General features: G+C 33.7%; 1 protein-coding gene across 3 annotated transcripts in view; it reads right to left on the bottom strand.

Annotated features, from left to right (window-relative positions):
- LOC127554078 (protein Aster-C-like) overlaps window positions 1-27,742 on the bottom strand; it is a 51,819-nt gene that overhangs the window by 11,677 nt on the left and 12,400 nt on the right. For all 3 annotated transcript variants that reach the window (XM_051985314.1, XM_051985312.1, XM_051985313.1), the window contains 4 exons: window positions 19,684-19,816; window positions 16,686-16,848; window positions 8,095-8,238; window positions 1,071-1,189 (listed from right to left, as the gene is read on the bottom strand). In XM_051985314.1, the coding sequence (XP_051841274.1) occupies window positions 1,071-1,189; window positions 8,095-8,238; window positions 16,686-16,848; window positions 19,684-19,816 (559 nt within the window). The remainder of the gene's footprint in view (window positions 1-1,070; window positions 1,190-8,094; window positions 8,239-16,685; window positions 16,849-19,683; window positions 19,817-27,742) is intronic.

Genomic DNA, 27,742 nt, shown 5'->3' with positions numbered 1-27,742 from the left:
AAAAAAAAAACCCCAGAAAGATGAACTTATCAAAATATGCATGACTTCCAAATATATATATCAGATTCTAACTTGTAACAGATTTCTGTGCACATCTTATATCCCAAGACTAGACTGTATAAATGTGAGGGTAAATCCATATTGTTTTTCCTTGTATCCACAATGGCTAGCACATAAATCACTTCATAAAAAAGAATTGTTGAAAAATAAAACTAGTGACAGGACAGCAGAAATTAATTTGAATTTGGAAAATTCTCTTGTATATATTTTCAAATAATACACACATTATACAGTTAATTCTGCATAGAGAATTCAAAATATACTCATAGAAAGCCTCTGGCTCACTTGCTGACCACAGTGAAAATACATTTTTTTAAGAACACAGAACTAATATTGAGAAGTCAACTCCTTTCATTCTGGTTATTGAAGGCATTTGTTTAGCTGCTTCCTTGAAAGCCCCCTCTATTTGTTTTGGCTCCTTTAGCAGCTGCTACTACTTCAGGTAGTGGTTGGAATAGATAACCTCTAAGGCTTCTTCCAACTCTTAAGATTCTATGAACCTTAAAAGACAGTGAGGCGACAGTGTTATGGGCCAGAACTCTGAACTTGAAACAAAGGATTCTTACAAGGTACTAAGTCAGTGAAATTGATAGAGATAATAGTTATCTAATTTAGCATGGTTCAGTATGATTGATCTGATCCTACAAGGAGAAGTTATGGGCCAGAACTTGAAACAAGATACTAAGTGGAATTGAGGAGACAGTGGTTAAATCTAGTTATCTTAATTAACAATCAATTATTAAAATCCTTTTATTTTTACATGACAAACATTTTTTTTTAATACCATCCTCTTACCACAATCGAAAAAACAAAAGGATTAAGGAAAGCTATTGATGACAACAGCATCTAACAGCAAATATGACATTCTATATTCAAAGTGCATTGAGAATTCTTAGAGTTAAATGGTCCCAAAGGTTGGTGATTTACCATAGATGTTCACAGCACAATACCTAATCACTTCTCTACACCCACAGTTCTACTGAAATACTGAATATTAAGCCATACAATACCTGCTTTTCAGTGGCTGAAGTAAACTTTCCAGTAAGTGGATTGTTGAGAACTATAGTGTATGTCATAGTCCGTAGTTGATCACCACCAGTTTCAATATTCCAAGGGGTAGAAACAACATCTAAATTCAGAAAATATACATAATTAGATAGATTCAGGAATATATATTATAAAACTTTAAAAGCTGAATCAAAATTGTTTTACAATTTTAAAATATTCTAATGGCTGTTAACTAACTTTCTATTTGCTTTTAAGCATAGCATTTAATGAAAGTACAATTATCTGGGATAAAGCAGGAACTTGTTGTTTACTGACTCACTGACTTTCTTTAAAAACAAGAAAATTTAAACCATTTTGGAGAACAATTGAGAATTATGGCCAAAGAGTTACAAAACTGAGTATATCTTTTGACCAGCAAACATTGGTTTGTTTCCCAAGGTATGCAAGGAAAAAGGAAAAGATATAGCTTCTAAAATATTTAAATCAGTTCTCTTTGTGGTATCAAAGAACTGGAAAATAAAGAGGATGCCTATACTTTGGGGAATGACTGAATAAGTTGTGGTTTATGATTGTGATAGAATACTACTATACTATAAGAAATGATAAGATTGGTTTTAGAAAAATAGGGGAAGCCTTGCATTAAAGAATGAAATTAAATGAGAAAAAAAAACCAAGAAAATGTTATACAAAGTAGCAATGTTGTTCAAAGAGTAACTGTGAATGACATTCTGAGTAATATGATTATTCATATTCATTTTACATACATATCAATATCAAATGTTGACCTTCTCTAATATGGGTTTGGGAAGTAGAGCAGGGGAAGAGGAGACAACTCAAAACTGAAAACATAACCAAACAAATGAAACCAATAAAAAAATTAGAAAAAATTTTTATTGATGCCTCAAACTCAAAAGGTGAGTTTTTTTTTTTAATACAACAGACATATGCCAAAATCTTTGTCCTAGCCCTCCCTCTGTCACCCAATACTATCCTCCTATATAATAAATAAAAGCAATTGAGGGAAACCAAATGATACAGAATTTCCCTGTGCAGTCCAGGATACCATCCTCTTTTAGTTATCCCACTTAATAATCTCAATGTTACCCTCTATTTTTCTTACTCAACTCTCACTCAATCCACACATTCCATCATTTTCCACTCTTCAGTATCTCTTATATGCATTTCCTTCAGTCCACTCACATAGCTACCAACCTATTTCAGGGCCTCATCATCACCTTTTGCCTTGACTAATACAATAACTCTCTAACTTGTCTTCCTGCTAAAAGTTGTCCCTATTCCAATCCATCCTCTGTTCAGACACCAAGCTAATTTTTCTAAAGCATATGCCTATGTCACCACCCCCTGCCAATGGTCCAGTAGCACTCTACTACTTCCAGGATCAAATATAAACTCTTCTACTTGGCTTGTAAAGCTCTTCATCATCTGATCCCTTCCTACTTTCCCAGTATTCTTATATTTTACTCCCCTCCACACACTCCAAGGTCCAACTATATTGACTTACTTACAGCAACTCAAACATTCCATCTACCATATAACTTACCTTTGCACTGATTGGGTGCCTTCCCTTGTTTCTTTCAAAATTCAAATAAAAGAAATATTTGGGAACAATACCATGCTCTATATAAAGTGATCAAGCAAAAACATTTGATGCCTTTAACATCTACTCTGTAAGGTTGACTACTCCAATAAGTTTATCAATTTCTCTATCTAGTTTAATTAGTTACATCAAAATGGATAAAACCTTGTCTAACCTGTTCCTTTCATCACAAGTATAAAATGTAATCCTGTCACAGTATTTTCTATATCGTCATGTTTGATAATTCAGCATAAGAGATGATATGAAAATAACTTTTTGGATACCTAGAAAAATCTCACAATTTATTAGGTAACTAACATCATGCCAGGAAATATTATGTGCAAAAAAAGTCAAACAAACTTCTGGTAACATGAAAAGTTATAAAAGAACTCTGTTCTCCCACACATCCTAGCAAATATCAGAGAAAGGCCTTGAATAGTGCCAAGACAAAAAAAAAAAAAAAAAAAAAAAAAGGCACAGAGAAACATAAGTAATCAAGTCCAGAATTGCATAAAAAGCCAACTGAGGTTGATAAATGAATCACACCAGCAAATCTAGGGAGAGCTCAAAAAAAAAATGATTGGATATCTGTAATCAGTGGGTAAAAGTACCACATGCACCATGGCAACCAACATAAGTTCACATAAATGAGCAGAAATTACAGTTAGACCAACATTTAATATCTCAAAGAAATATGTGATCTACATACAAAAGCTCATATCATAAACATAAGGGCCAGAGAAGAAAAAAGGAACTTTTATAATTGCAGATAGAAGAATTCTTAATCAAATAGAGGATAGAAAGGATTGCAGGAGATAAAGTAAACAATTTTGATTACAAAAAATTAAAAATCTTCTGCAAACATAGGTATATATACAAATCAATGAAATAATTACTAGAAAAGCAACATTTAGGAACTTATCCTGAAACAAATTTGATATTTCAATATTCTGAAACTTTGATATCTCTGATATTCAAGATGCATTGGGAATTGATATAAATACATAAAAGCAACAGATAAATGGCCAAAGAACATGAGCAGAGAATTGTCAAGAAAAAAAGTGAATAATCATATGAAAAAAGTTCCAAAACACTAACAAGAGAAATGCCCATCAGAACAACTCTGAAGACATACCTCACCTCTGATAATTGCCAAGATGAAAAAATGACAAATATGGGTAAGTGAGTATAAGAAGACAAACACACTAATAGCAGAGCTCTGAAGAGGTTCAAGCATTCTAGGAAGTAACTGAGGATGCTACCAAACTCATTAAAGTGTTTCCCAGCAATACCACTGCTAGAGACCTAGACTATAGATACAAGCCTTCAAAGAAAGAACAAACCCACACATACAAAAATATTTAAATCAGCAATTTTATAGTTAACATGTATTGGACTACTTGCCATCTAGGAGAGGGAGTGGGGGAAAGAAGGGGAAAATTTGGAACAGAAGGTTTTGCAAGGGTCAATGTTGAAAAATTACCCATGTTTTCTAAATAAAAAGCTTTAATAAAGAAAAGTATTATTGGGAAGACTAAAATAAAGGTATCTCTCACAGAAAAAAAATCAGGAGTTTTTCATTGAGGCAAAAGAAATGGAAACAGGTATTCATAAATTGGGGAATGGATGAATAAATTATGGTACATAAACATAAGGGGGTATTATTTTACTTTATGAAAGAGGATAGATTCAAAGAAATTTCTAGAAGGATCTATATGACCTAAAGAAGTGTGAAATAAATAGAATCCATTACACAATTTCTTCTACTACACTACAGTGAAGGAAAACAATTTGGAAGGACATAAGAACTCTGATCAATGCAATGACCAATCACAACTCCAGAAGATACCTGATGAATTGTTTTCACCTTTCAATAGAAAGGTGATAGAGTAAAAGTCCAAAACAACACACACATTTTTAAACTTAGTCAATCTGTGAATTTGTTTTTCATCAATTGACTTATTTATTAAAGAGAGGGCTTTAATTTAGGGAGGATGGAAAACAAATTATTATGGGGGGAATAGCAAAATAGCAGAATCACTATAAGGTAATTAGAAATAATGGCAAAAAAGAAAAATATTATTAATGAAACATTACAAAAGCAGATGAAGAGGGCATTACAAGCTTAAATTTAATATATTGTTAAGTTTAAAAGGCTATGAGAGAGCAAAGAATTGTAACTTCATGCTTGATTTTTTTTTTCCTGTTCTTTGTATTTGGAAGTGTTCATGATTGCTGATGTCTGGCTCATAATAGTAAAAAGAATTTTTAAAAAATTAGAATCTATCATATCAAAACTATTTATTATTGAAAAAGTGACATAAATGACCATGGGTAACTGCAGAATAAGCATAGTACAATAGATCACAGAATCTCAGAGTGAAAAGGAACCATTTGGTCCAACACCTCACCAAAACCCTCTATAACATCCTTGAGAAGCAATCAGAATAATTCTCTTTGAAGACTTCCAAGGAGGGGAAATTCTCTACCCACTGAGGGACATTATTCCATTTGGGGATAATCCTAATAGTTTTTCCTTATATCATATTAAAATCTGTCTCTCTGATACTTCTACCCATTGCTCCTGATTGGTATTCTAATGCCAGGCATAATATACTTTATTCTATTTCTACAGGGCAGTCCTTCAGATATTTAAAGACAATTATGTTATCTTTAGGACCGCCAGGTGGATAGAACACCAAGCCTGGTGTTGAGAATAATCTTCCTGGGTTTAAATCTGGCCTCAGACACTTACTCGTTGTGTGACCCTAGACAAGTGACTTAACCCTGTTTGCTTTCCTCATTTATAAAATGAGCTGGAGAAGGAAATGACGAAAACACTCCAGTACCTCTGCCAAAAAAAAAAAAAACTCCAAATGAAGTTATGAATAACTGAACATGGTTGAAAAACTAAACAACTAAACAACAAAAACAATCCATTAAGTTGCTCACATCTCTCTCCTATTTACAAACATAACCATGTTCAATGTCAATGAGGCCAGTTATTTTATAGAAAAAGGAAATAGCATGATAAATTCATGCTGGCTTTCAGAACTCATTACAAATATTTAATAAACATTCTTGGATAATTTAAGATCCCACTATCTTTCCGCTTTAGAAAATCAGAACATTTGGCTTTTCACAGTCCTATGGCATACCTCCCACATGAACAATGACAGCAATCAACATTTGCCAAGTCATTTAAGACTATGGGATCATTCATCTCCAGTGATTTATACTCACTGAAAGCAAAGAGATACTTTCCTACTATCTCTTTATTGATCTTGGCTCTTAACTCCCTGTTACACATTCATGTACTATCATTGCAAGTTAAAAAAAAATTTTTTTTTCCGTGGGAGCTAAAATGGAAACAAAATCAGAGTTGGATAACTCATTACTTCCACCATCATCTGATATCATCTTCCCTTCCATCATGATCAAGATCTCTTCATGATCATCTCTTCTTTGGTTTTCCTTTTGTCCCTAAGTTTTAAAAAAAATAAGCCTTTTTTTTTGTTCTCCTTAATTTGGCATTCCTCACCAGCCTCAACTCATTCTAGGCTACATTAATACAGAACATTATTATTTTGTATAAACTACTTCTGTATTTTCAGTACATCTTAAAAACCAAGTGGAGAGTCACTTAATCCTGACTGCCACAAAAAAAATAAAATAAATCAATTGATGAATAAATTCTCTATGTAGTTCCATTGGTCTTTTCAGATAACTCATCTTTTTCTTAATAATCAGAAATATTCTCATCCTCACCAAAATTTAATTCTTGATAAAATCCCATCTCCACCTTCACCTATTTATCTCTTCAAAGTACTGGGTCATTGGATCTTACCCAGATTTTCCCTAAATCCCCTGAAATATGCTTTCTAGGATCTATATTAGACAATATGAAATTTTCTTCTCTTTTGCTATCAAGTGGTAATGTACTATTATCAATTAACATTGTCTTAGAAAATTAAAAAGAATATATATATGTACACATACACACATTTATATATATACATATATATATGTACACATACATACATATATATATATATATACTCTTAGAAAAGTTTTCCAGTTGAGAATGGGTAATAATAAAACTATGTGGGGGGAATCAGAAAATTAAAAAAAAATTTTTTTTTCATTTTAATTTAGCTCTATAATACCTTTAGTACAGGGAATTTCTGTTGTGTAAACTCCATCTGTCTGCTAGGACACTGAGAGGTTAAATTTTGAAGCAAAGGGAAAAAGTATAGTGTGATGGAAAGGAAAATGCAGGGAAAATTAGGACAGTCAGGTTCTAGTTTCAGCTCTGCTTCTAACTCACTGGGTAAACACTGGCAAGTAACTTAATCTCATAAGTCCTCATTTCCTTTTCTATGAAATCAGAATATTGATACTTTCATTACTTACCTTACAGAGTTTTTTCAAGGAAAGCAGTTTGTAAACTATAAGCTACACATAAATATGAACTCCATTGTTACTACCTTTAAGGGGCCTTTCAAACTGAAGGCTGTTTAATTTTATTATTTTAAAGGAAAAAAAACCCGATTTGTCTTCAATTATTCTATGATTCTTAAGCTAGAGAAATACAATAATGGGCAAAATATGTATGAATTTACTATATTTTTTAAAATCCAAAACCTATTCTAAGATAAGTAAAAAATTCAATTAGTAGCAGTGAAATAGAAACTTCTTGGCTAAGTTCTGTGCTGAATGATGAAACGAAAAAGTACACTGACTTTTTCTTCCTAGAAATAAGTAGAGCAGATCAACTGAATATTACCTTTAAAGGCATTACAATTGCTTTTTGTGAAACTCATAAATGATGGAAGAGGAGCTACTATCTCATTAAATGAAACAGAATGGCATCTTCACCTAAGACCCCTGATTTTAGACAAACCACTTGGCTTCTTTACATTCTATTTTTTTCCACTTACTGAATAAGGAAGATTCTATACTACCTATTAGTCATAAGTTTACCAAGTGCTTGTAAAATTACAACATCATTTCAGTATCATAGTTCATGGTCTTACAATGCTGCCACTTGAGACTTTTAACAATGCAGGAAACTATTACATATAATCAAAGAAATCCTTAGAAGTAAATTATATGTTACAGTAAATTTTCTAAATGGAATCCTTTTGAACTTTATGGGTTAAATGATCATCAAAGCAGTTGTTTTACTCTGAGGGAGGAATTAATAAGTGGAATATGACTAATCAAACAATTAGTCTATTTGTGAATTTAATGGAAACTATTAAATAACAATTTAGCTGTTATCTAATCCTCAAGACCAAAGTAGTCCAATTGTGTTTCCCTCTGAATGCATCAATTGCTTTCATACTAGTATGATTCTAGTTCATTTCACTAAACTTGACAATGAAATTCCCTGAAACTTACTATTAGGTAAGGACAAATGAACAAACCTATTATATTCCTGGAATTGGTGAATCTCTGCATGAAGCGTGAACTGGTGAAAAGCAATTCAAACATTCTATCAGCACTGATATGAAAAACACAATTTATAAAAAGTCTTCCATTAAGGTCTCTCTCAGGAATATTTTCTTCAACTGTGGGGGGAAAAACACAAAAGAAAAAGAATGAAGAAAAGCAAATTCAAGTTTTGTACAATAAAAGTCTAATAGATATTAGATGGTTAAATATTTTAAATCTAGTACAATGATCAGTATATATACCAGAAAAAATCCTGGATTGCTAAACTAAGCAAAGTCCATGTTTTCAATCAATTAAAGCCAACAGTTATGGAAATATTAAACTTGGTCAATACTAAACTCCCAATAATACATCACTCAAAAAGGCCATTAGATGAATTTTCCAGGATATCTCATCACTGCAGTTGACAGCTTTGGATAGAGATTACAGGGCGTATACTTGTCTCATATTGTTTTATAATTATTTTCCTCTGGGAAATAATTCCTAAATTATTCTTATCTCCCAGTAAATAAAGGGTCTCAGATAAACATTCAGAATAATCATATATTGAATGTTCATCAATTCTCTTTCTTAAACATTTGTTCACACTACTTTCCAGGACTAGAATGCTTTTCTAGGTGTTTCTGATTACTTAATTATGTTTCTTCTCTCTCTTTTCTAGGCCCATTCTACTTTTCCAAAAGACCTTCTTTTAAATCTAAGAACATAATGGGTGCTCAGTAACTATTAATATGGATCCCAAGATACTATACTTAAAAGCCCATAGTACAGAGAACCTGGCATCTAAAATTAAGTGATTCCTGTACAACTTGGTGACTTTACCCTAACAAAGGAGAAAGGATGATCAGAAACCTTTCTGAATTGTAAAAGAGAGTGATATTGTAAAGAGAGAGTAAAAGACCTAAAAGTTAAATATTATACAAAACACTATTATCTTTCCCAAACAATTGCCTTTTTGTTGAATATAAAATAAACAATAAAACTTAATTTTTATTACATGAAAGTTTCACAGCACTTCTGAGAGAAAGGAGATTAGGAAAGTGAAAGGAAAAGGTAACAAGTGGGGAAATTCAGAAAACATTAACTTTGAAGACATTGACAAAGTAGTCCCTCTGGCTGATATTTCAGTCATTTCAATCCATTCCAATCTAGACACATTTATTATGCTTTTATCATGTTTAAGACACGGCTCTGGGGATACAAAGATAAAAACCAAAGATCCTAGAAAGCTTTAAGTAATTTACTATAGAGGTACAATATGTACAATGATAACTAAACACAAAATATTTACAAAGTAATATCTTTTTAAAATATTTTAATTTTTACTGATAGCTTTTGTATTTATATTGTTTAGATTTTCAAATGTATGCCTTCCCCTTCAACTTGTGAACTCTCCCCTGTAATAATAAATAAACAAACGAACAAATAAAGAAGAGAAGGAAAAGGAGAGAAGAATGCAATTCAACAAAGCTAACACATTGGTGTAATCTGGCAATGATGTAAGGTACTAGATCTATGATGAGTGATGTTTCTCCAGGAAAGGACAAGCAGGTGCCATTCTCTAATCTCTGCTTCCTGAGACAAGCACAGCTGTTACAATTACACAGCATCCCGGATAGTTTTGTTGTAGTTCCTTCCATTCACAATATTGTAATTATTATCTATGCTATTTTCCTAGTTCTACTTACTTCAGTAAGTCAGACAATAAAGTACTGCTCTAAGAAGTAGAGATACAAAGAAAGGTAAAAAGGAGGTCTTGCTCTTAAGGAGCTCACAACCTAATGGTGAAGACAACATACAAAGAAACAAGAAAAACATCAAGATAAATTAGATATAATCAAAAGATGGAAGACAATGGCATTAAGTGAAATCAGAAAGAAAATCCTATTGGAATTTTCATTAGACCTGAATGAAGACAGAGAAGGCAGAAAATGCAGATAAAAAGGGAAAGAATTTCAGGAGCTCTGTGTATGTCTTCCCATTCTTTCTAATAATTTTTTATGGCAATTATACTACAATTTAATGAAATATATAAGTATAATAATTTTCCCATTATACAGTTGAGGAAACTGAGGCTGACTTGCCCAAGGCCCAGTAACTACTAAAGGTCTGAGGCCAGATTTGAACCTAGACCATTATGACTATATTCTCAATAATCTACTCACTGTGTTTTCTACTTACCTCTATTATTATAATATGCCTGTTTTCCAACTAATGGGCAACCACCATGTTTACAATTCTTTACTATAATAAAAAAAATACTTTTATATTTTTGTACATATATACCTATGTCCTTTCGTTTTTTTTTTTACTTTGGGGAGAGAATAATGATATTGCTACATGAAAGAGCAATTTGGTGACTTTTTAAGTATAGTTTCAAGTTATTTTATAAAATATATGCTTAATAGTGGTATTTTTGCATATTAGGCATTTTTAAATGGATATTCCATAGGATTCTCAAACTGAAAATATTCCACATAGAATTCATTATCTTCTTCTTCCTGAGCAATCCTGTTCTCTCCCAGATTTCTCTATTTCTGTCCTCCTAGTCACCATGGTTTTTTTTTTTTTTTTTGTTTGTTTGTTTGTTTGTTATGCTTAATTGTTCCTTGTGATAAAGGAGATTTCAATCTGGATATGAAATACATTTCCCCTCTGGGATATAAAGACAAAAAGTATCCAATAATTTTTTTAACAGAAATACATAGGCAAATGGATAAGGAGCCTTTTATCCCACCCAAAAGAACACAAAGATCAAGTGTCTGTGCATTCTTCTAAGGCTGTTCAGCAGGGATCAAATTGAATTCATCAAAGGTGAAACTGTAAAGGTTATCACTGGCATTAGTGTCAGGACTGAAGCGACTAATTCTTTATAAATTAAGAAATATCCAGTTTGATAATAATAACAACAGCAACTTTTATACAATGTTTTAAGGTTTGTAAAACATCTAACATACATTATTTCATTTGATCCTAACAATAACATTACGTAAATGCTCTTATTTTCTCCATTTTACAAATGAGGAAAATTCATGCTGACTTATATTAAATGATTTCCCAAGGGGTCATAAAGTTAGCAAATATCTGAGGCAGGATTTGAACTCAAGTCCTTCTGACTCTAAATTCAGCAAATCAAGTAAGCAGTGGTGAGAGTACTTCAGGGTCTTTCCCAATGCTCTCCCTCACTTATTCACCACTCCTTTGCTCTTTCTTTAAGAACTGCAAATAGATGTTCATCACAACAGCTTACTGCAGTCAATCCTTGTTCATAAAGTACTTTGCATAGCAAAAGTTCTGATTTTAAATCTCTCTGACAGAATTTTGCAGCATATGAAAGAAATTGGTTTGTGTTCAGAAATATAAAAATAAAAAAGTAAGACATGAACTAACATATGAAAGCATAGAGAATCCTTGTCTCAATCTGGGAAAATCTAGTTTTAATCTGGGAAAAATTTTAGCTTTTGGAAGTTTATGAAAATGATGAAAAAAAAAAAAAACAACCCAAAAAACAAAGCATCAGATGAAGTTGAAATAGAAGAAAATGGGAACTAAGAAAATAAGGTCAATAGAAGAAAGTTTTATAAAGCTACAAGTTCTTTTCAAAGAATTTGGCTTTCTTCAGTTTCTTTTCTGTAAGTAAATACTATTTGTAATGCTTCTTTTTAAAGAGTTCTATATCTTATGATAGATGAAGAACACTAAGTATAGAAAATGTAAGTAACTATCTGTTATAAAAGATTTTTTTTCTCAAGTTTTCTGGTCTCATAAACGAAAAATCCAAAAGATTATGAAATTCCTTAAAGTTTACCAGGTTAGCTCCATTTATAAGAGTTGAACATTTAAATGTAAATTCAATTAATTTCCAATTACTATTTGAATAAACTATCTTAAAATATAAAAGAAAAAACAGTAATTTTATGAGCAAATTAACTTATTAAAAAGCATGTTTATTTGCCTAAACCAAAATTAATTTTAATCAATCTATAAAGGACACATGAAAAATCTAATACAGCATAATTTTAATTTTCCCTAAAATGTCCATCATTTTCTGGGTAAATTATTTTCTTTCATGGGTTCTAAATTTCTGAATATTGGATTTTTTCTATTCATCCTCACCAGCTGCCTTTTAAAGGGTTAGTGCTTCATCATTATGAAAATAAGCTCTACTAAGTAAACTAATTTTTAGCTAGACATTCATCTGCCTTATCTCCTTAAAGATACTTCATTGGAGCATTCAGTTATCATTGTAATTCCAGTCTGATAGAAGATATATAGAAGGAACATTTCTTTTCAGACTAGAATGAAATTGATTTTTGGGAGAAGAAAGATAATCGAATTTTCCAAAATGATTAGAAAGCATTGGACTTACTTTCACTTATTTTGAGGACTTAGAAATCAGAATCCTAAAGGTAAAACAAAAATTCTCTTTTCATAGTTAAAGGATAAACAAAAGTAAGCTGTAGAAAATAGATGCATTTTTCTCATATAATTATTTCCAATACTCTAAGTATGAAATATGTTCTTCTCTATATTTAATTTTAAGATAAGACTATATCAAAACTGATTTGTGGAAAAGTGGCTGTGGGACTTTGTAAATAAGAAGGGAAGAAAATGTCTTTGCTATGTAAGTTTAAAGGAAGTCAACAGGGCTATGAAAGATTTCTATATTAGACTACTCATTAAAAATTTCATGTTTTTACTGCTTTAAAATCTCCCATCCAATTATTATCATAATTACTGTTGTTGCAATATATTAAGCCAACAAATAGAAAAACTAGAAATTCACATGTCTGGATGGTCATCTATTTCACTTTTCTTCTAAAGAATGGACAGATAAGATCTGAAAATATTAGTGGTAAAAGTAGAGCCAAGAAACTTTCTTATGGAAATGAAGCCGATCTTTTACTACCTCTCAAATATGTCTTCAGACATATAGGCCCCATTCTTTACATTCCTAATTCTATTTTGGTGACCAAGGGACTCTTATTTCTATTCCCAATTTTGCTGCTAACTTAATATTCAATTTCATCTCCTGATTTTAATTTTTGCTTTTACACAGCTTTGGACAGCATTCCTAAAGCCAGTTTGTCAAGTCTCACACCCTAAGCTTTGCCTCTTATGGCAGATATTCCCCAGCAACAGCTCATAATATCGAGGAGGGAAAAGCAGACAATCCTGGCAATCAATTGCCCTTGAGAGGGGAACAAAGCCAGGGCCAGCAGAGAAGACATATTATGTTCTTTAAAATTGGGCCAACTCTTTTCTTGCACATTTGGGCTTTTATCAGACTTGCCAACTCCCTGATCTACCAGAAGATTTACAGATTTTCCCCAGATGCTCTCAACTCCAGGAAAAGGTCATTCTTTTCCCCTTAATTGATCAGGCAATACAAGGCAGGAGGAGATGCTACCCCCAGCCTGCTACAGATTGACCACTTGACTCAAGTTGCTCTGTAGATTACCAATGCTATTAGAACAGGCAATACAATAGTACACAAAATACAAAACACCTAATAGTTTATTAACAATTTATTAACAGCTGGAATCTCTTTCTCTTTCAGAAAAAAAAATAAAAGATGGCCCATAACAAGATCCTTCTTCCAAGTGTTTTGCTGATATAATTCAGAGAAGATGGGGAGCTTGCTCACAGGCAATACCCAGGTTGATTTCTCAGAGTCTCTCCCACTAAGACAAAAGCAGTGGATAAGAAAGGGAAGAAACTCGTAGAGAAAAAAAAAAAAAAAAAACAGCTTCCCCCCTCCCCCTTTATTTCCTTAGTCCTGTCCCTATTACACAATTGTTAAAGGTATGGGCATTTAGGGGCAGCTAAATGGCACAGTGAATTGAGCACCAGCCCTGAAGTCAGGAGGACCTGAATTTTAATCTAGTGTGACACTTAAGACTTCTAAGCTATGTGACTCTGGGCAAGTAACTTAACTCCAATTGCCTCAGGAGAAAAAAAAGGATGGACATTTAGATTAAAAAAAAAATCCTTTTTAGATCAATGACATGACTACCTACTTTACTTCATTTATACACATCTATCCAAGTCTATTAATTGACAAATTTGATCTATATGTTTCACTTCATCATAAGTATAACATCTTCTAACAATGGAATAATCAACTCAGGATCTAGAACTGAATGAGACCTGAGAATTGATCTTGTCCACTCCTCTCATTTTACAGATAAAAAAAACTAAGTCTCAGGGACACAATATAACTTGTCCAAGGCTAGGTATTACATGAAATGGGATTTTTTCACTCAGACACTTTCATTTCAGAAGTAGTGCTGTTTTTATTATGTCATGCTGATGGTCAGAAATATTTTATTTTTTGCTAATTTATAAAGAAAAGTTCTATGAAGTGATCCTAGGAAGCAAGAAAAAGTAATCAATTGGTAGCTATATACAAACCCATCTGATTACTGCTCTTTCTCAAATTCTGGGTCTGTGCCAAATTGATAATAATTTCTATTTCCCAATATGTCATACTACTATCTACTTTGCTACTTCTTAATAATCAATTACTCTTGCAAAGATAAAGCCTGGGAAATAAAGCCAAAAATATCCTTTACTTTGTTGTCACTTGCCTATTTGGCCACTGGGTGCCACAGTAGATCTACTTGGAGTCATAACTTTAGTTTTGGCATTTACTGTTCTTCTATACTAACTCATAAATTAAATTCCTACCTATGAGGATTCTAACTGTTGACGCAATATAATCCTTTTTTTAAAACATTCTTTTCTATAAACCAATTTAATCATTTACTTTTTGTAGAATAATTCAGTATCATTTTTCTTCAAAAATTTTATGACTGATCTCCACAAAGTGTGGCATTTTTACTTTTATTCTGTTGCATGAACTTGGTTTTCATTAAAATGAAGGAATGAAGGATGATTTCAGATCTATACAATTAATCAATCTTGAAGTCCAAAAAAGTTAATCCATTTACTAATACTAAAAGCTTTTTTTTTTTTTTTTAAGAAATAACTTCATAATTAGAAAGGGAACATCAAATGAATATAGGAGATTCTAATTTATCTAGGACAGTCCATCTGGGAATGGTATATTTTAGTTAACTGAATGTTCTAATTAAGTAAAGGAAATCTTCTAAAATAAAAGTTCATTTTCGAAGAATTAGTATACAATACAATGTGTGTGATCCTGAAACTATATTGAAGAACATCTTTATTTTAAAGACAGTTTGGGATCTAGAAGTGCCTCACAGCTAAGAGTTTGAGCCTAGCATCATAAAGTAATAGTTTTAGAATTGTAGGGACTTTAAAATTCATGAAAAATCCAAGCCCATCTCTTACTTTGGAAATGAAAAGCCAAGGACTAGCAAGATGAAGGGTGCCCATTCAGGAAGCATCTGACATAGGACTGGAACTTGATTCCAAGTTCAGGATTTTATTACTTTTCTATATAGGAAAAGGCATCAGAAACAGAGCTGAATCTGTGTTGACACTTTAAAAAACAAACAAACAAAAAAACAACTATTTGCACTGATACCTTCTGTTTCTTTATCATATTCATTTTTCACTATCTCACTTCTTTCTTTTATCAAAATTTTTTTCTCCTTCCTTAAACTTTCTTCTAGTCACTTTGCCTATGGTTATGATGTAAACCTCTGGACAAATGTCCTCTTGAGTATGGGTGGGATTTTTTGGAGTTTTGTATCCCAAGAGGTAGCAGAGCCTGGTGGAGAGGGCGCTAGCTTCCAAGCTTTGACAAATCCCCTATCTTGTTGATATTTTAAGAATTCGAGACTGGGTGAGTCTGCAGGAGTAAGTAGCGTGTCTCTTTGTCTAAATCATGACATTTCGGCATAGTTTCTGTCCCCTAGTCTTTGCATCCTTACACAAAAGGATATGCTAGGGTACTTGTAACTTTACCAATATGGGGAACTATTTTGCAAGGAAAGTCCTTCTACCAAGGCAAGTCAACACTTTCTTTACAGATTAATCTTATTACTGTGGACTAGAATGAGCCCTAAGCATCAGCATGACATTGAAGATAGACAACAGGCCTTCAAGCCAGGAAAACTTGGGCTCAAGTATGTGCATGATAGGTATTAATCAATATTTCCTTAATTGCTTTGCCCCGAGAAGGGCAATATTTAATAAATATTTGCTTATTTGCTCACCTACTGATGCTTCCCAAAACTATTCTAAAACTTTAAATTGGGAAAGTTGAGGGAGATTTTGAAATTCATGAGTACATATTTCTTCTACTATCCTTACACTCTATAAAGGTACTAGAAAAATAACCTGAGGATAGCTCTTCCATTCCTACAATCCTAATTTGAAATATATACTTCTGTTTCCCTCAGCATATGTAAAAAGGAAGGAATCGTGAAAATGAAAAGAAGTAAGAATCAAAAGGGCAGTGAACTCTCCTCACTTAATCTCTCATTATTTTGTGCTCTCATTTTCCTTGATGGCTGATAATTTATGGGCCTAACTTTAAACTTTCTATCCTTTCAAGCTGTAGATAAGCTCAGGAAAGATAAATATTCAAAGATGTGGGTGAAATTTTATTTAAATTCAAAATATTTTTTACCTTCATCAACAGAATCTGAAGTACTGCTTTTATCTAGAGAAAGGTATTCATTCTTGTTCAGGTCCAGGGCCTTGGGTGGAGACCTATTTAGTTTTCTTTCTGAAATCAGCAAAGGGTTCTTTTTGTCCTGTGTTGGACTTTGGGAATCTTCTTTACGTAATCCCTAAAAGGAAGAGTGAACAACTAAATGTTAAAAACAAAAACATATAAGAAATAATTTTTCCATATTAAAATCACTTTTTTAAATAACAGCTTTTTATTTTCAAAATTCATGCAAAGATAGTTTTCAACATTCATTCTTGTAAAACTTTGTGTTCCAAATTTTTCTCCCTCTCTTTACTTACTCTTCTCCCCTAAACAGCAAGTAATCCACATTAAAATCTCTTAACAGAGTTCTAGAAATAGTAATTTCTTATTGGAGGGTGGGGGAAGATTTCAATAGTCTATGTAAAGTATGATGATCACTTTCTGATTTGACCAAATATCAGTGCACAAAAAATGAGATAAACTAATATGTAAAGTATATGATTGTTTACTCTCCTTTGAGACAACAAATGGAACCAAACACAAGCTTATATGAAGGATCAGCCTACCTCTTTTAAAGTGTTATTCATGAAAAAAAGTACACAACCACTGATGCTGAATTCTCTGAGCAAAGGGTACTGAATTGCCAGTTGAAATCTGACTCCCACTTCTTCCACAAATGTTACCTTGGCCAAACCTTTGGGCACCTTAGTTTCCTCATCTATAAAATGAGTATACTGGAAGAAATAACCTTTAACATCCCTTCTAGTTCTTAATTTACACTCCTAAGCTGTTCATATTAGAATGAAATGGTTTCTAATGCTTGTTGACAACATGTTTGCAATGGAGAAGGAACTAAAACAGCATCTGTGGTTTCACTGGTGGAAGAGAACTGCAAAATGGCCAAAGCAGGGAGAGGGTCAGGATCTACTGCCCAAGGGGTAGAGTCAGCAGGTAGCAATAGTTTTCTGATCTCAAGGCCAGCTCTTTATCAACTATATCATGTTACCAGAGGCAGAAACAGAACATTTTTATTGAGTTTCAATATACTTGAATACTTAGTAAGTACCTAAGCTCTTAATAAGTTCTGTACCAAGTAATAGTCTTAAGAATGAGACAATAGAGATTTGTTGGAATATTCCTATTATTTGCAATATATTAGTAAGTTTCTGGTTGTCTAGCAAATAATAATTACTGCTAACAATTTGCTGGGGATGTTTTAGAAGAAATTCTTGTCCTAATATCAATCAATAAACATTTATTAAACACATACTATGCTCCAGGTACAGTGTTAAATGCTGTTATGGGTTGAGCTAGATAAACTCTTAGGTCTTTTCTAGCTTATAGATTCTGGGATCATCATTTTGTCAGAATAGGGAATTAACAGTGTGGGAATGTTCTCCAACAACACAGATTGTAACTCTAGGATAGTAAGATTACGATTTACATTACTAGTAATAATTAAAATTTACATAATATTTTAAGCCTTACAATTTTTATTTGATTTTTGAAGACCCTTTGGAATCATCCAGTCCAAAGCCCTCATTTTACAATTGAAGAAACTAAGGTACATAAAGGTAAAGTGACTTGCCCAAGAGCACCAGGCAGAAAATGGGCAAGGATTCTAATTCTTGCCCTTTGACACTAAACTTAACTATCTTCACTGTACTATTCTACCTCTAGCTGAGTAAATGAGTTGCCTGACATGCACAGTAAGTTAAGTGACTTGCTCAGGAGGTCACCCAGTTAATAAGGGTCAGAGTGGGTTCTAAATACAGGTTTCAATTCTTGTCCAGAACTCTATCCACTACACCAAAGGATTCTTACCAGGAATTTTACTAAGAAATGAAGAATAATAATGATAAAATATAACAAAAGGATCATTTTCTTAAGAACTTAAGATCTTAACACAAACTGGCTCATGAATCTTCATAAATGATATCCATAAGTCACCCCCACATTACAAATCATATTAAAGAATTTTAAACTAAAGAGTTACTCAGCATATCAATGATAAAACTAGGAACAAAAACTACTATTTCTAGTTTTCTCTCATCTACTCAATTAATCACATATAGAATTATAAGTGTTAGGAGTTAAGAGGAACCTAAATTCTCTATCTAAACCAGCCCCTTCTTTTAAGAAGAGGAAAATGATGAACAGCCCCTCAGTTGTCCTGAATTCTAGGCAGGTGTGCTAGGTGGGAAGACAGCTCCAGCACTTAGAGAATAGCCTGTAATGGGAAGTCACTAACAACAAGTATGAAAAAGCCCAAGTGGTGACAAAAAAATGGAGGGCTGGAGAGTTAAGCACTAACTTTTCCTCCTCTATCAGGAAGTGAAGCATTCCTGGGAAGCTCCATTTGAGGTCATATTTGTGTCCACCATGCTCATTCTTAATCTATCTCCCCAGATAACACTGCCATCTTACTGTGTGGTATGTCTCCCTCACCCTCTTTTTTTCAAATCCCTTTCGTGTATTGTCTTCCTTTGTCCAAATATAAGCTCATTCTTTTAGCTTGCACTTAACACTGTGCCTAGTTCACAATAAGCATTTAATATATACATTCTCTCTCTAATAAATGAACAAATTAATAAATGGAATTTATATGCTAGTAAAAGAGTATGATACAAACCAATAACTGTAACACATGACAACAGATGATAACCATATTAGAAAGGAGCAAAAAATTAAAAAATGAAAAGTGCTATGTGATGTTCTGAAGATAAATGAAAAAATCCCTATGCTCAGGGAGCATACATTAGACCGGGGAGAAATGTACATATATGGTACAAAACAAATCTACAAAATCAATTCAAGGTAATTTGAGAAGGGAGTGTCCTAGCAGCTGGGGGGGATTAGCAAAAGCTTCATGTAGTAGAAGGTGTTGCTCAAGCCAAATCTTGGGGCAGAGACCTCTAATAGGTGAAGATAAGGAAGAACATTCCAGGGCAAACAGAGGTTCAATACTAACCATTTTAGGTGTACTTCCATTAAATGACTCTGTCTCTGGAACCCTACAAATAGGTTCATGAGTAAAACTGATGGATCTTGATAATTTTTCATCTCTTTCTCCAAATTCTTCCAAGCTGCTTCTTCCTGGACTTCTGTAAGAAAATATATCTTCTGCTTGTTAACAATGGAAAAGGATGGAGAAAATAGGAGACAAAAGGGAGAGGGAGAGAGAAGATGGAGTACTTATTTTAATTCAGGAAGACCTGGTTTCAAATCTCACCTCTGACACTCCCTCCCAACCTCTGTGACCTTGGACAAATGACTTGGAAACTCTAAAGTTTCCTCATCTACAAAATGTATTGGATTAAATAGCTGAGGCCTCTTTTTCCTATAACTATGAGTTTATGAACAGTTAGCCTGATAAAGTGGGATATATAGGAGGTACCCACCAATCTGGAACTGTGGAATTTCAGGTATACAAGATCTAAATCCTCCATGACAAGACCACTGAAGCAGGTGGTAAGAAGGAGAATAGAATATAACAGACCTGAAGGAGCTGCATGGATACAAAAAACCACATAGGAGGTATTTCATCAATTACAACTGCAGATTTTTTTTTTTAAATTGGTTCTCAGAAAGTATGACTTATGGAAATCTTTTTCCATTTAAATAAATGTCAAAAAGAATATTCTGGTGGAGTCAGAGCCAAAACGGTGGTGTAAAGGCAGGAACTTGCCAACCTTTTCCCCCCAAACTGCTCCAAATTCCTTTAAATAATGACTCTAAACAACTTTTAGAGCATCAGAACACCCCCCAAAATGAAGTAGAACATTTTCCAGCTGAAGGCAACATAGAAGCTCAGCAGAAAAAATCTGTGACATCAGGGTGGGAGTCAGCATTCAGTCCTGGTGCAGATCCACCTTGGCTCTAACCAACCCCAGCTCCAGCTCACTCCTAGCTTCAGCTAGGTGGGATTTCTGAATCAGCAGCAGTGCTGGAGGCTTCTGAACCTCTCAATCTGGGGACACCAGGTAGGACTCAGAAGGTCAATGGAGATGGTCTATGGCAATGAAATGGGAGTCTGATATGCAGTCCCAGGGCAGTCCCAGTCAGCAGAGCTGCGCAGTCTCTTATACTAGATCTTACACTAGATCTTACCTCTACTGTGGGGCAGGAATACACCTAATAGCTCCAGGGCAGAAAAGAATGCTTATAGTCAGAGTCCAAGAAGGATTTCTGAAAACAGATGTACAACCTCCCTGAAACTTGGGACAGTACATCCTCTGCCCTGGAAACAGAACCCTACTTTAACAAAGAGTTAAAAGCAAGCTAGGAAAATGAGCAGAAAACAAAAAAGTTTCTGACCATTGAAAGTGATTATGGCAACAAGGAAGATCAAAACACACTCAGAAGGTGATAACTAAGTGAAAGCTCCCATAACCAAAATCTCCAAGAAAAATAAGAATTGGGCTCAGGCCATGGAAGACCTCAAAAGGGACTATGAAAATTAAATTAGAGAAATAGAAGAAAAAATTAGGGAAAGAATTGAGAGAGATGCAAAAGGAAATAGAAGAAGCAAATGAAAAGAATGCCTTAAAAAGTAAAATTAGCCAATTGGGAAAGGAGGTACAAAAACTCACAGAGGAAAATAATTCCTTAAAAAATAGAATAAAGCAAATGGAAACTAATTACTTTAATCAAGATACAATAAAGCTTAACAAAAAAGTGAAATATCTCATTGGAAAAACAAACCCAGAAGAGATCATTTAAAAGTCATGATCAAAAAAAGAGTCTGGACATTATCTTTCAAGAAATTATCAAAGAAAACTATCCTGATATTCTAGAACTGAAGAGTAAACCAGAAATTGAAAGAATCCACTGATGATCTCCTGAAAGAGATTCCAAAATAAAAACTCCCAGAAATATTATAGCCAAATTTCAGGAACTTCCAGTTCAAAGAGAAAACATTACAAGCATCCAGAAACAAACAATTCAAGTATAGTAGAACCATAATCAGGATTACACAAGATTTAGCAGCTTCTACATTAAAGGACTGGAAGTCTTGGAATATGATATTCTGAAAAGCAGTGAAGCTAGAATTGCAACCAAGAATCACCTTCCCAACAAAACTGAATATAATTCTTGGGGAAAAGGTGGAAATTCAATAAAATAGAGGATTTTCAAGCATTTGTGATGAAAAGACCAGAGCTGAATAGAAAATTTGATTTCCAAATAAAAGATTCAGGCGAAGCATAAGGAGGTAATCAGGAAGGTGATATCATAAGGTACCTAGTAAGGTTTATCTGTTTACATTCTTATATGGGAGGATGATACTTGTAACTCATTAGAATGTTGTCATTGTTATGGCAGTTAGAAGGTGTATATATGGACAGAAGGCATTGGTGTGAGTTGAATATGAAAGGATAATATCTTTTTTTAAAAAAATGATGAAACTAAGGGATGAAAGAGAAATGTACTGCCATATCTGACATAAAAAAGAGACAGGACAGTTCCAATGGTTTTGTGACTAAGAGATTCATCTGGGGCAGCTAGGTGGAGCAGTGGATAGAGCACCAGCCTTGAAGTCAGAAGGACCTGAGTTCAAATCTGGTCTCAGACACTTAAAAACTTCCTGGCTGTGTGACCCTGGACAAGTCACTTAACCCTAATTGCCTCAGCAAAAAAAAAAAAAAAAAAAAAGAGATTCATCTGCACCCAGAGAGAGGATTATGGGAACTGAGTATGGCTCACAACATAGTATTTCACTCTTTTTGTTTTTGTTTACTTGCATTTTTTTCTTTATCTTTCATTTTTTTTCCTTTTTGATCTGATTTTTCTTGTGCAGAAAATTTGTAGAAATATATATAGAAGAACTGCACATATTTAACACATTTTGGATTACTTGCTGTGTAGGGGAGGGGGTGGGAAGAAGAGAGGGAAAAAATTTGGAATACAAGGTTTTTCAAGGGTAAATGTTATGCATATGTTTTGAAAATAAAAAAAAAACTTTAATTAAAAAAAGAATCAAAAAAAGCTTTTACAGTGGAGGGGAAGAAGGGAAAGAGAGGGTGAGGAGTAAATCTTACTTTTGTCAGAATTGGCTCAAATAAGAACATACTCAAAAAGGATATAGAATTCTATCTTAATCTGCAGGAAAATAGGAGGGGAATGAGATATGGGAAGGGGGAAAAGATGATAAAAGAGAGGGCATATGGGGGGAGGGAGTGGTCAGTAACAAATCACTTGAGGAGGGACAAGGTGAAAGGAGAAAGAGAATAAATGAAGGGAAATACAATTAGCAATAGTAATTATAAAAAAAAATTTTTCTAAGCAAGTTTCTCTGATGAAATATTATTGTTCTTTGAGAAATGATGAGCAGGATGCTCTCAGGGAAAAAAAAAATACCTGGAAAGTCTTCCATGAATAAGGTGAAATATACTCTATACAAAGCAATAGCAATGTTCTGGGTTGATTCTCAGTGGTACAATCATCCATAACTACTGAAGGACTTATGATGAAAAATCCTATCCATATCCAGAGACAGAACTGATCAAGTCTGAATATAGATCGAAGCATTCTCTATTTCTCTCTCTGTCTCTATTTTTAACTTAATTTTTCTTGAGGATTTTTATTTTCATTAAAGTGAGATATCTGTTTTCTTTCACAACTTGACTTATAGGGAAAAGTTCTACACAACTTCACATATGGTTTCTTAATTGTGAGTAGAGATAAAGAAGAGAACTTAGAACTCAAAAATCTCAAAAACAAATTGTTTTGAATATATTTGGGGAAAATATTAAATAAAAAATTTTTAAAGAGACTTTAAAAATAGAGTGTTCTTCTTCTGAATCTTTCCCCTCTTAGCCTCCACAGTACCAATTTCCTTTAATTCCCCTTCTATTTGTGATACTGCCCTTTCCCATTCTCCTTCACTGGTTCATTGTCTCTCTATTATCCTCAAGTGTAGGTATTCCAAAAAGCTCTGACCTTACCACTCTTCTCATATTCTCTTTTCTCTTTCCTTCCCCACATCTAGATTCTTTTTCTCCTCTTTCTCTCCCAACATCACTCTGCCAGCATCAATTACTATCTCTATTCAGATGACCTTCAATTTTATGTAGCCAGTCCTAAATTTTCCCATAAGCTACACTCCATCATTTCATGAAATAATAGGTTTGAAGCTGAAAAATTCCTTTGATGTCATCTAATCCCTCTTATTTGAGTGATGAATAGACTAAGATCAGATAACCAACACAAAATCTCACAAATAATGAGCATTAATGAACAAGCATTTATGAAATGCCTACAATGTTCCAAGCACTGTACTAAATAGTAAAGTTACAAAAGTAAGGCCATTCTTGTCATCATATAGCTTATATTCTGCTAAGTAGATAAAACATTTAAGATAGTTCATAGATTAGTAGGTTGTTGTTCTTTGTATTTGCAGAAAATGGCATAACTACATTGAGGTCAAGGTACAGTGTATCCAACTGTGCTGATCAGAGCAAGATGAATTCAAAAGGCTCTACCAAAGGTTGGGCACAAATATGAACATTTGGAGTATAGATGTTTTTAAATTATTATTTGCTGATTGAGCACAGTGCCTTCTTTGATATGGACTTCCATATGGAGTAATCCTGTGCCAGTGTCTCTCTGTTTCACTATCAATTCCAAAGTTCTTCAGAGATAGTCTCCAAAGAACTTTCTAAAGTTCACAGGTAAGTAAACACAGAATATATATGAAGTACAAAGTAATAGTGGGTGGAAGGGGAGAACAAACAACTGGGGAAACAGGGAAAGGACTCAAAGTAAGTGGCACTTGAAAATACATTCTCATGTTTGTCTTAATACTCATACACTAGGTTTCAGCCTCACTGAGTCTTGAAGTAAACAAGAGATTTTAAGTGTTAGAAAGGAAGGAAGGAGAATAAGAAATAGAAACTGATTGCACAAAGGCTCAGGATCCTGAACTAGAATGTTTGTTATAGGCAACAGGATCAGGGGTGGTGGCTGAGGCATTAAGTTTTTGGTGAGAAGTAATAATAACAGTCTGGAAAAGGAATCTGGAACTAGACCACAGGAGGCTTTAAGAACCAGAGTAGTCTCTATTTAACTATAAAGGAACCATAATGGAAGATTCTGGAACAGTACAGATTAAAGTTGCAGAAAACCAGAATTTGAACCTTGGTCTTCCAACTCCAAATACAAAGGTTCTTCCACTCCTTGATTTTTTATTCTTACTGGACATCTCCATCCCAGGGTCTTGTCATTTCCTCATACTCTGCATATGCCAATCTTAACTTGTCATCTTGCCCAGATAAGCTGCCTCCATTCTGATCGCCCTATTTTTAGTTGATGGTACTATCTATCATCCTTCCAGTGACCTAAGTTCACAATACCAAAATCAATCTGCAACTTTTCCTTTTCCCTCATTTTCCACCACCCTTCACATCCAACTGGGTGCCGGATTTAAATTCTACTTCATGACTCTTACTCCAATCTATCTGTCTGTCCCCCATTCAAATCACTAACACTTCAGTTCAGGGACTTATCTCTCTTTGGAAATGTTAACATGTACTTAACTGGTCCCCCTGCCTACAAACTCCTATGGAATTTTGAAATGTATCTTCCCAGTGCAAAGGCTGATATGTGAATATGTCTCTCCTCTACTCCAATGGCTCCCTACAGTCTGTGAGAATCTACAGGATACAATAAAAATTCCTCAGGCAGGTATTTAAGAAGTCCTCCAGTCTGGAATGAACTCATGTTCTTGGTCTTGTTTTAACATTCATTCACTAGGCTTCAGCTCAGCAATTACTAACCATTCCTTACTAGAATCCTGTGCTCACACACCTCCTTGCATCTACAAAGGGCATCCTGCAAACCTGCATTCTCTCCTCTTCCCTGACTATTAAAACCCTTCTCTTCTTTTAAAGCTTTGGCTCAGGTATCATCCCTCTCATGAAGCCTTCCCTCCTCTCCCCAGCAGAAAGTGATCTCCCCTCCTTAAATTGTCTTTTGGCACCATGATTGTGTCTTTCCCTTGCCCTTATCAAATTCTGAGTTGTATCATTTATGTGCATTTATTATTCCCCAAATGAAACATAATTTCTTTGAGCAAAGTTGCTGTACTGTTCTTCATGTTTATTTGCCCAGTATCTAACTAGCACTTTACCAAGCATCTGATGAATGTTTGGTATGGAATACATAATTTCTCTGAGAGATTTCTCTAAACTTTAGAGAAACAATATAAAATTACCCAACAAACAAAGGAAAGGTATACTTAAAAATTTGCTTTAAATTTGTCAAATTATGTGGTAGAATGTGGAACTATGCACTGATTAGCAACAAAGGTATATTTTAAGTTCCTATTCACAATGTCAGCCACATCAGAATGTCTGCTACTAGCTGCTCCTTAAAAGAGGAGTCTTTCTTGTTGTCCCAGGACAAAATTTCTGAGCTCATATTCCATTTTTTCATCACCTTCATCCTCAAGACTCAAATTTAGGCAAGAGTTTTGAATGCTCATGATAATAAGGCCACTGGGGCTTAAATATGATGACCTCTCTCCATAGGGAGACAATAAGCAAGAAATATTCAGAAAGGTCCTGGGCATACAGTTCAGAGCTCAGTGGTGTATAGAATAAGTACTATCTGTTCTGAGTCCACTTGAGTCAAAGAATTTGGGCTCTAAGAGACCCTGGAGTTCTTGCTCTTTTCAAAGCTGTACTGACTTCTGTTGCCAAACTTCCTTGGAATAAAGAAATAAATAATATCATTCTTTAAAAATAAAAATTGAACCTGTGATTTCCTTAATGTAAAGAAATCTTATTGTGCAGCCTTCTTTGACATATACTATACTCAGTAGAGAAAAATGATTTGTAACTTGTTTAAATATGTGTATATATGTATAGATATACATATATGTATATTAAATTAATCATGAAACCAGGAAGGAATTATTAGAAAATACTAGTGAAATTTCTGACAAATATTTTTATAGGGAGCTTCCCAGATTCCCTGAATAGCAGATGCTTTAGCTAGTCACTCTAAAGTTAAGTAAAGATAAGATTTGGTACTTTCAAGCATTCAATAGCATATTTCCCCATTTCAGAGGAAAGTCATCTTTTCTCTGAGATTCTTTCACCATTACAAGGCCTAAGTATGTAGGAGAGGCATTAATCACTGTGTCACTACAGTCACAAGACAATGATTAAGCCCCTCTAGGAATAGGACAGTCACATAAGCACTGGTGGTTAAGGTTTCATGGGAGATTAACTCTGACCCTAAAAATACCTGCTTGCCCATTTTCAAAGAATACTAATCTCTGCCAAGGAGCTAGAGTTTCTTTTTAATTTTAGATTATGAACAATTTATACAGCAATCTCATTATTGATGTATACTAAAAGCTTAAGATTTGCGGTAACCTAGGGAAATTACTTTGACATTAAAAAAAAAAAAAGTCTGTCAGAACATTTCAAAGAAATATATCTTTATTACTTAAAGTAATAAAACAATTAAAAAGTTTGGTAAGAAAGGTGCCTAGCTTTCCATGTCTTATAGAATATTCTAAACCTTAAAAATCTATTGTTGTTGAAATAAATAAATAGAAAAATCTGTAGAACATCCACTATTGGCAGCTAAATATTCCTGATGCACTCTCATGAAGCTGCTTCATGATTTAGTAAGCTAAGCATTAGAAAGCATACTACATCAGACCTATGGTTCATATAATTCACTAGCCTATGAAACCAGGTGATATTATATGGTAGTGTATAACCACAATCCATGATGTCAATCTTCAAAAGTTCTTATGAAAGGAATATACCTCAAGATAGCATTAGTGACCCTTAATAGATATATCTATCCTCCAAAAGTTTATCAAACTCCATCTGGAGTATAGTAATGTACCTGGCACTCTTCTGAGAGCTGAGAAAGATACAAATGTAAATAAGGTAAAGTACCTGCCAATAAGGAGCTTACATAATAGTATGGAAAATAAGACATGCGTGAAAACAAACATAACACAAAGGAAAATGTAAAAATAACACAAGAAAAATACATAAAGTACTGAAAGC

Source organism: Antechinus flavipes, chromosome 3 (genome assembly GCF_016432865.1).
Source record: "Antechinus flavipes isolate AdamAnt ecotype Samford, QLD, Australia chromosome 3, AdamAnt_v2, whole genome shotgun sequence".
In the NCBI taxonomy this organism is placed as follows: Eukaryota; Metazoa; Chordata; class Mammalia; order Dasyuromorphia; family Dasyuridae; genus Antechinus; species Antechinus flavipes.
The sequence above is the reverse complement of the archived record's forward strand: the minus strand, read 5'-3'. Positions and strand labels throughout refer to the sequence as shown.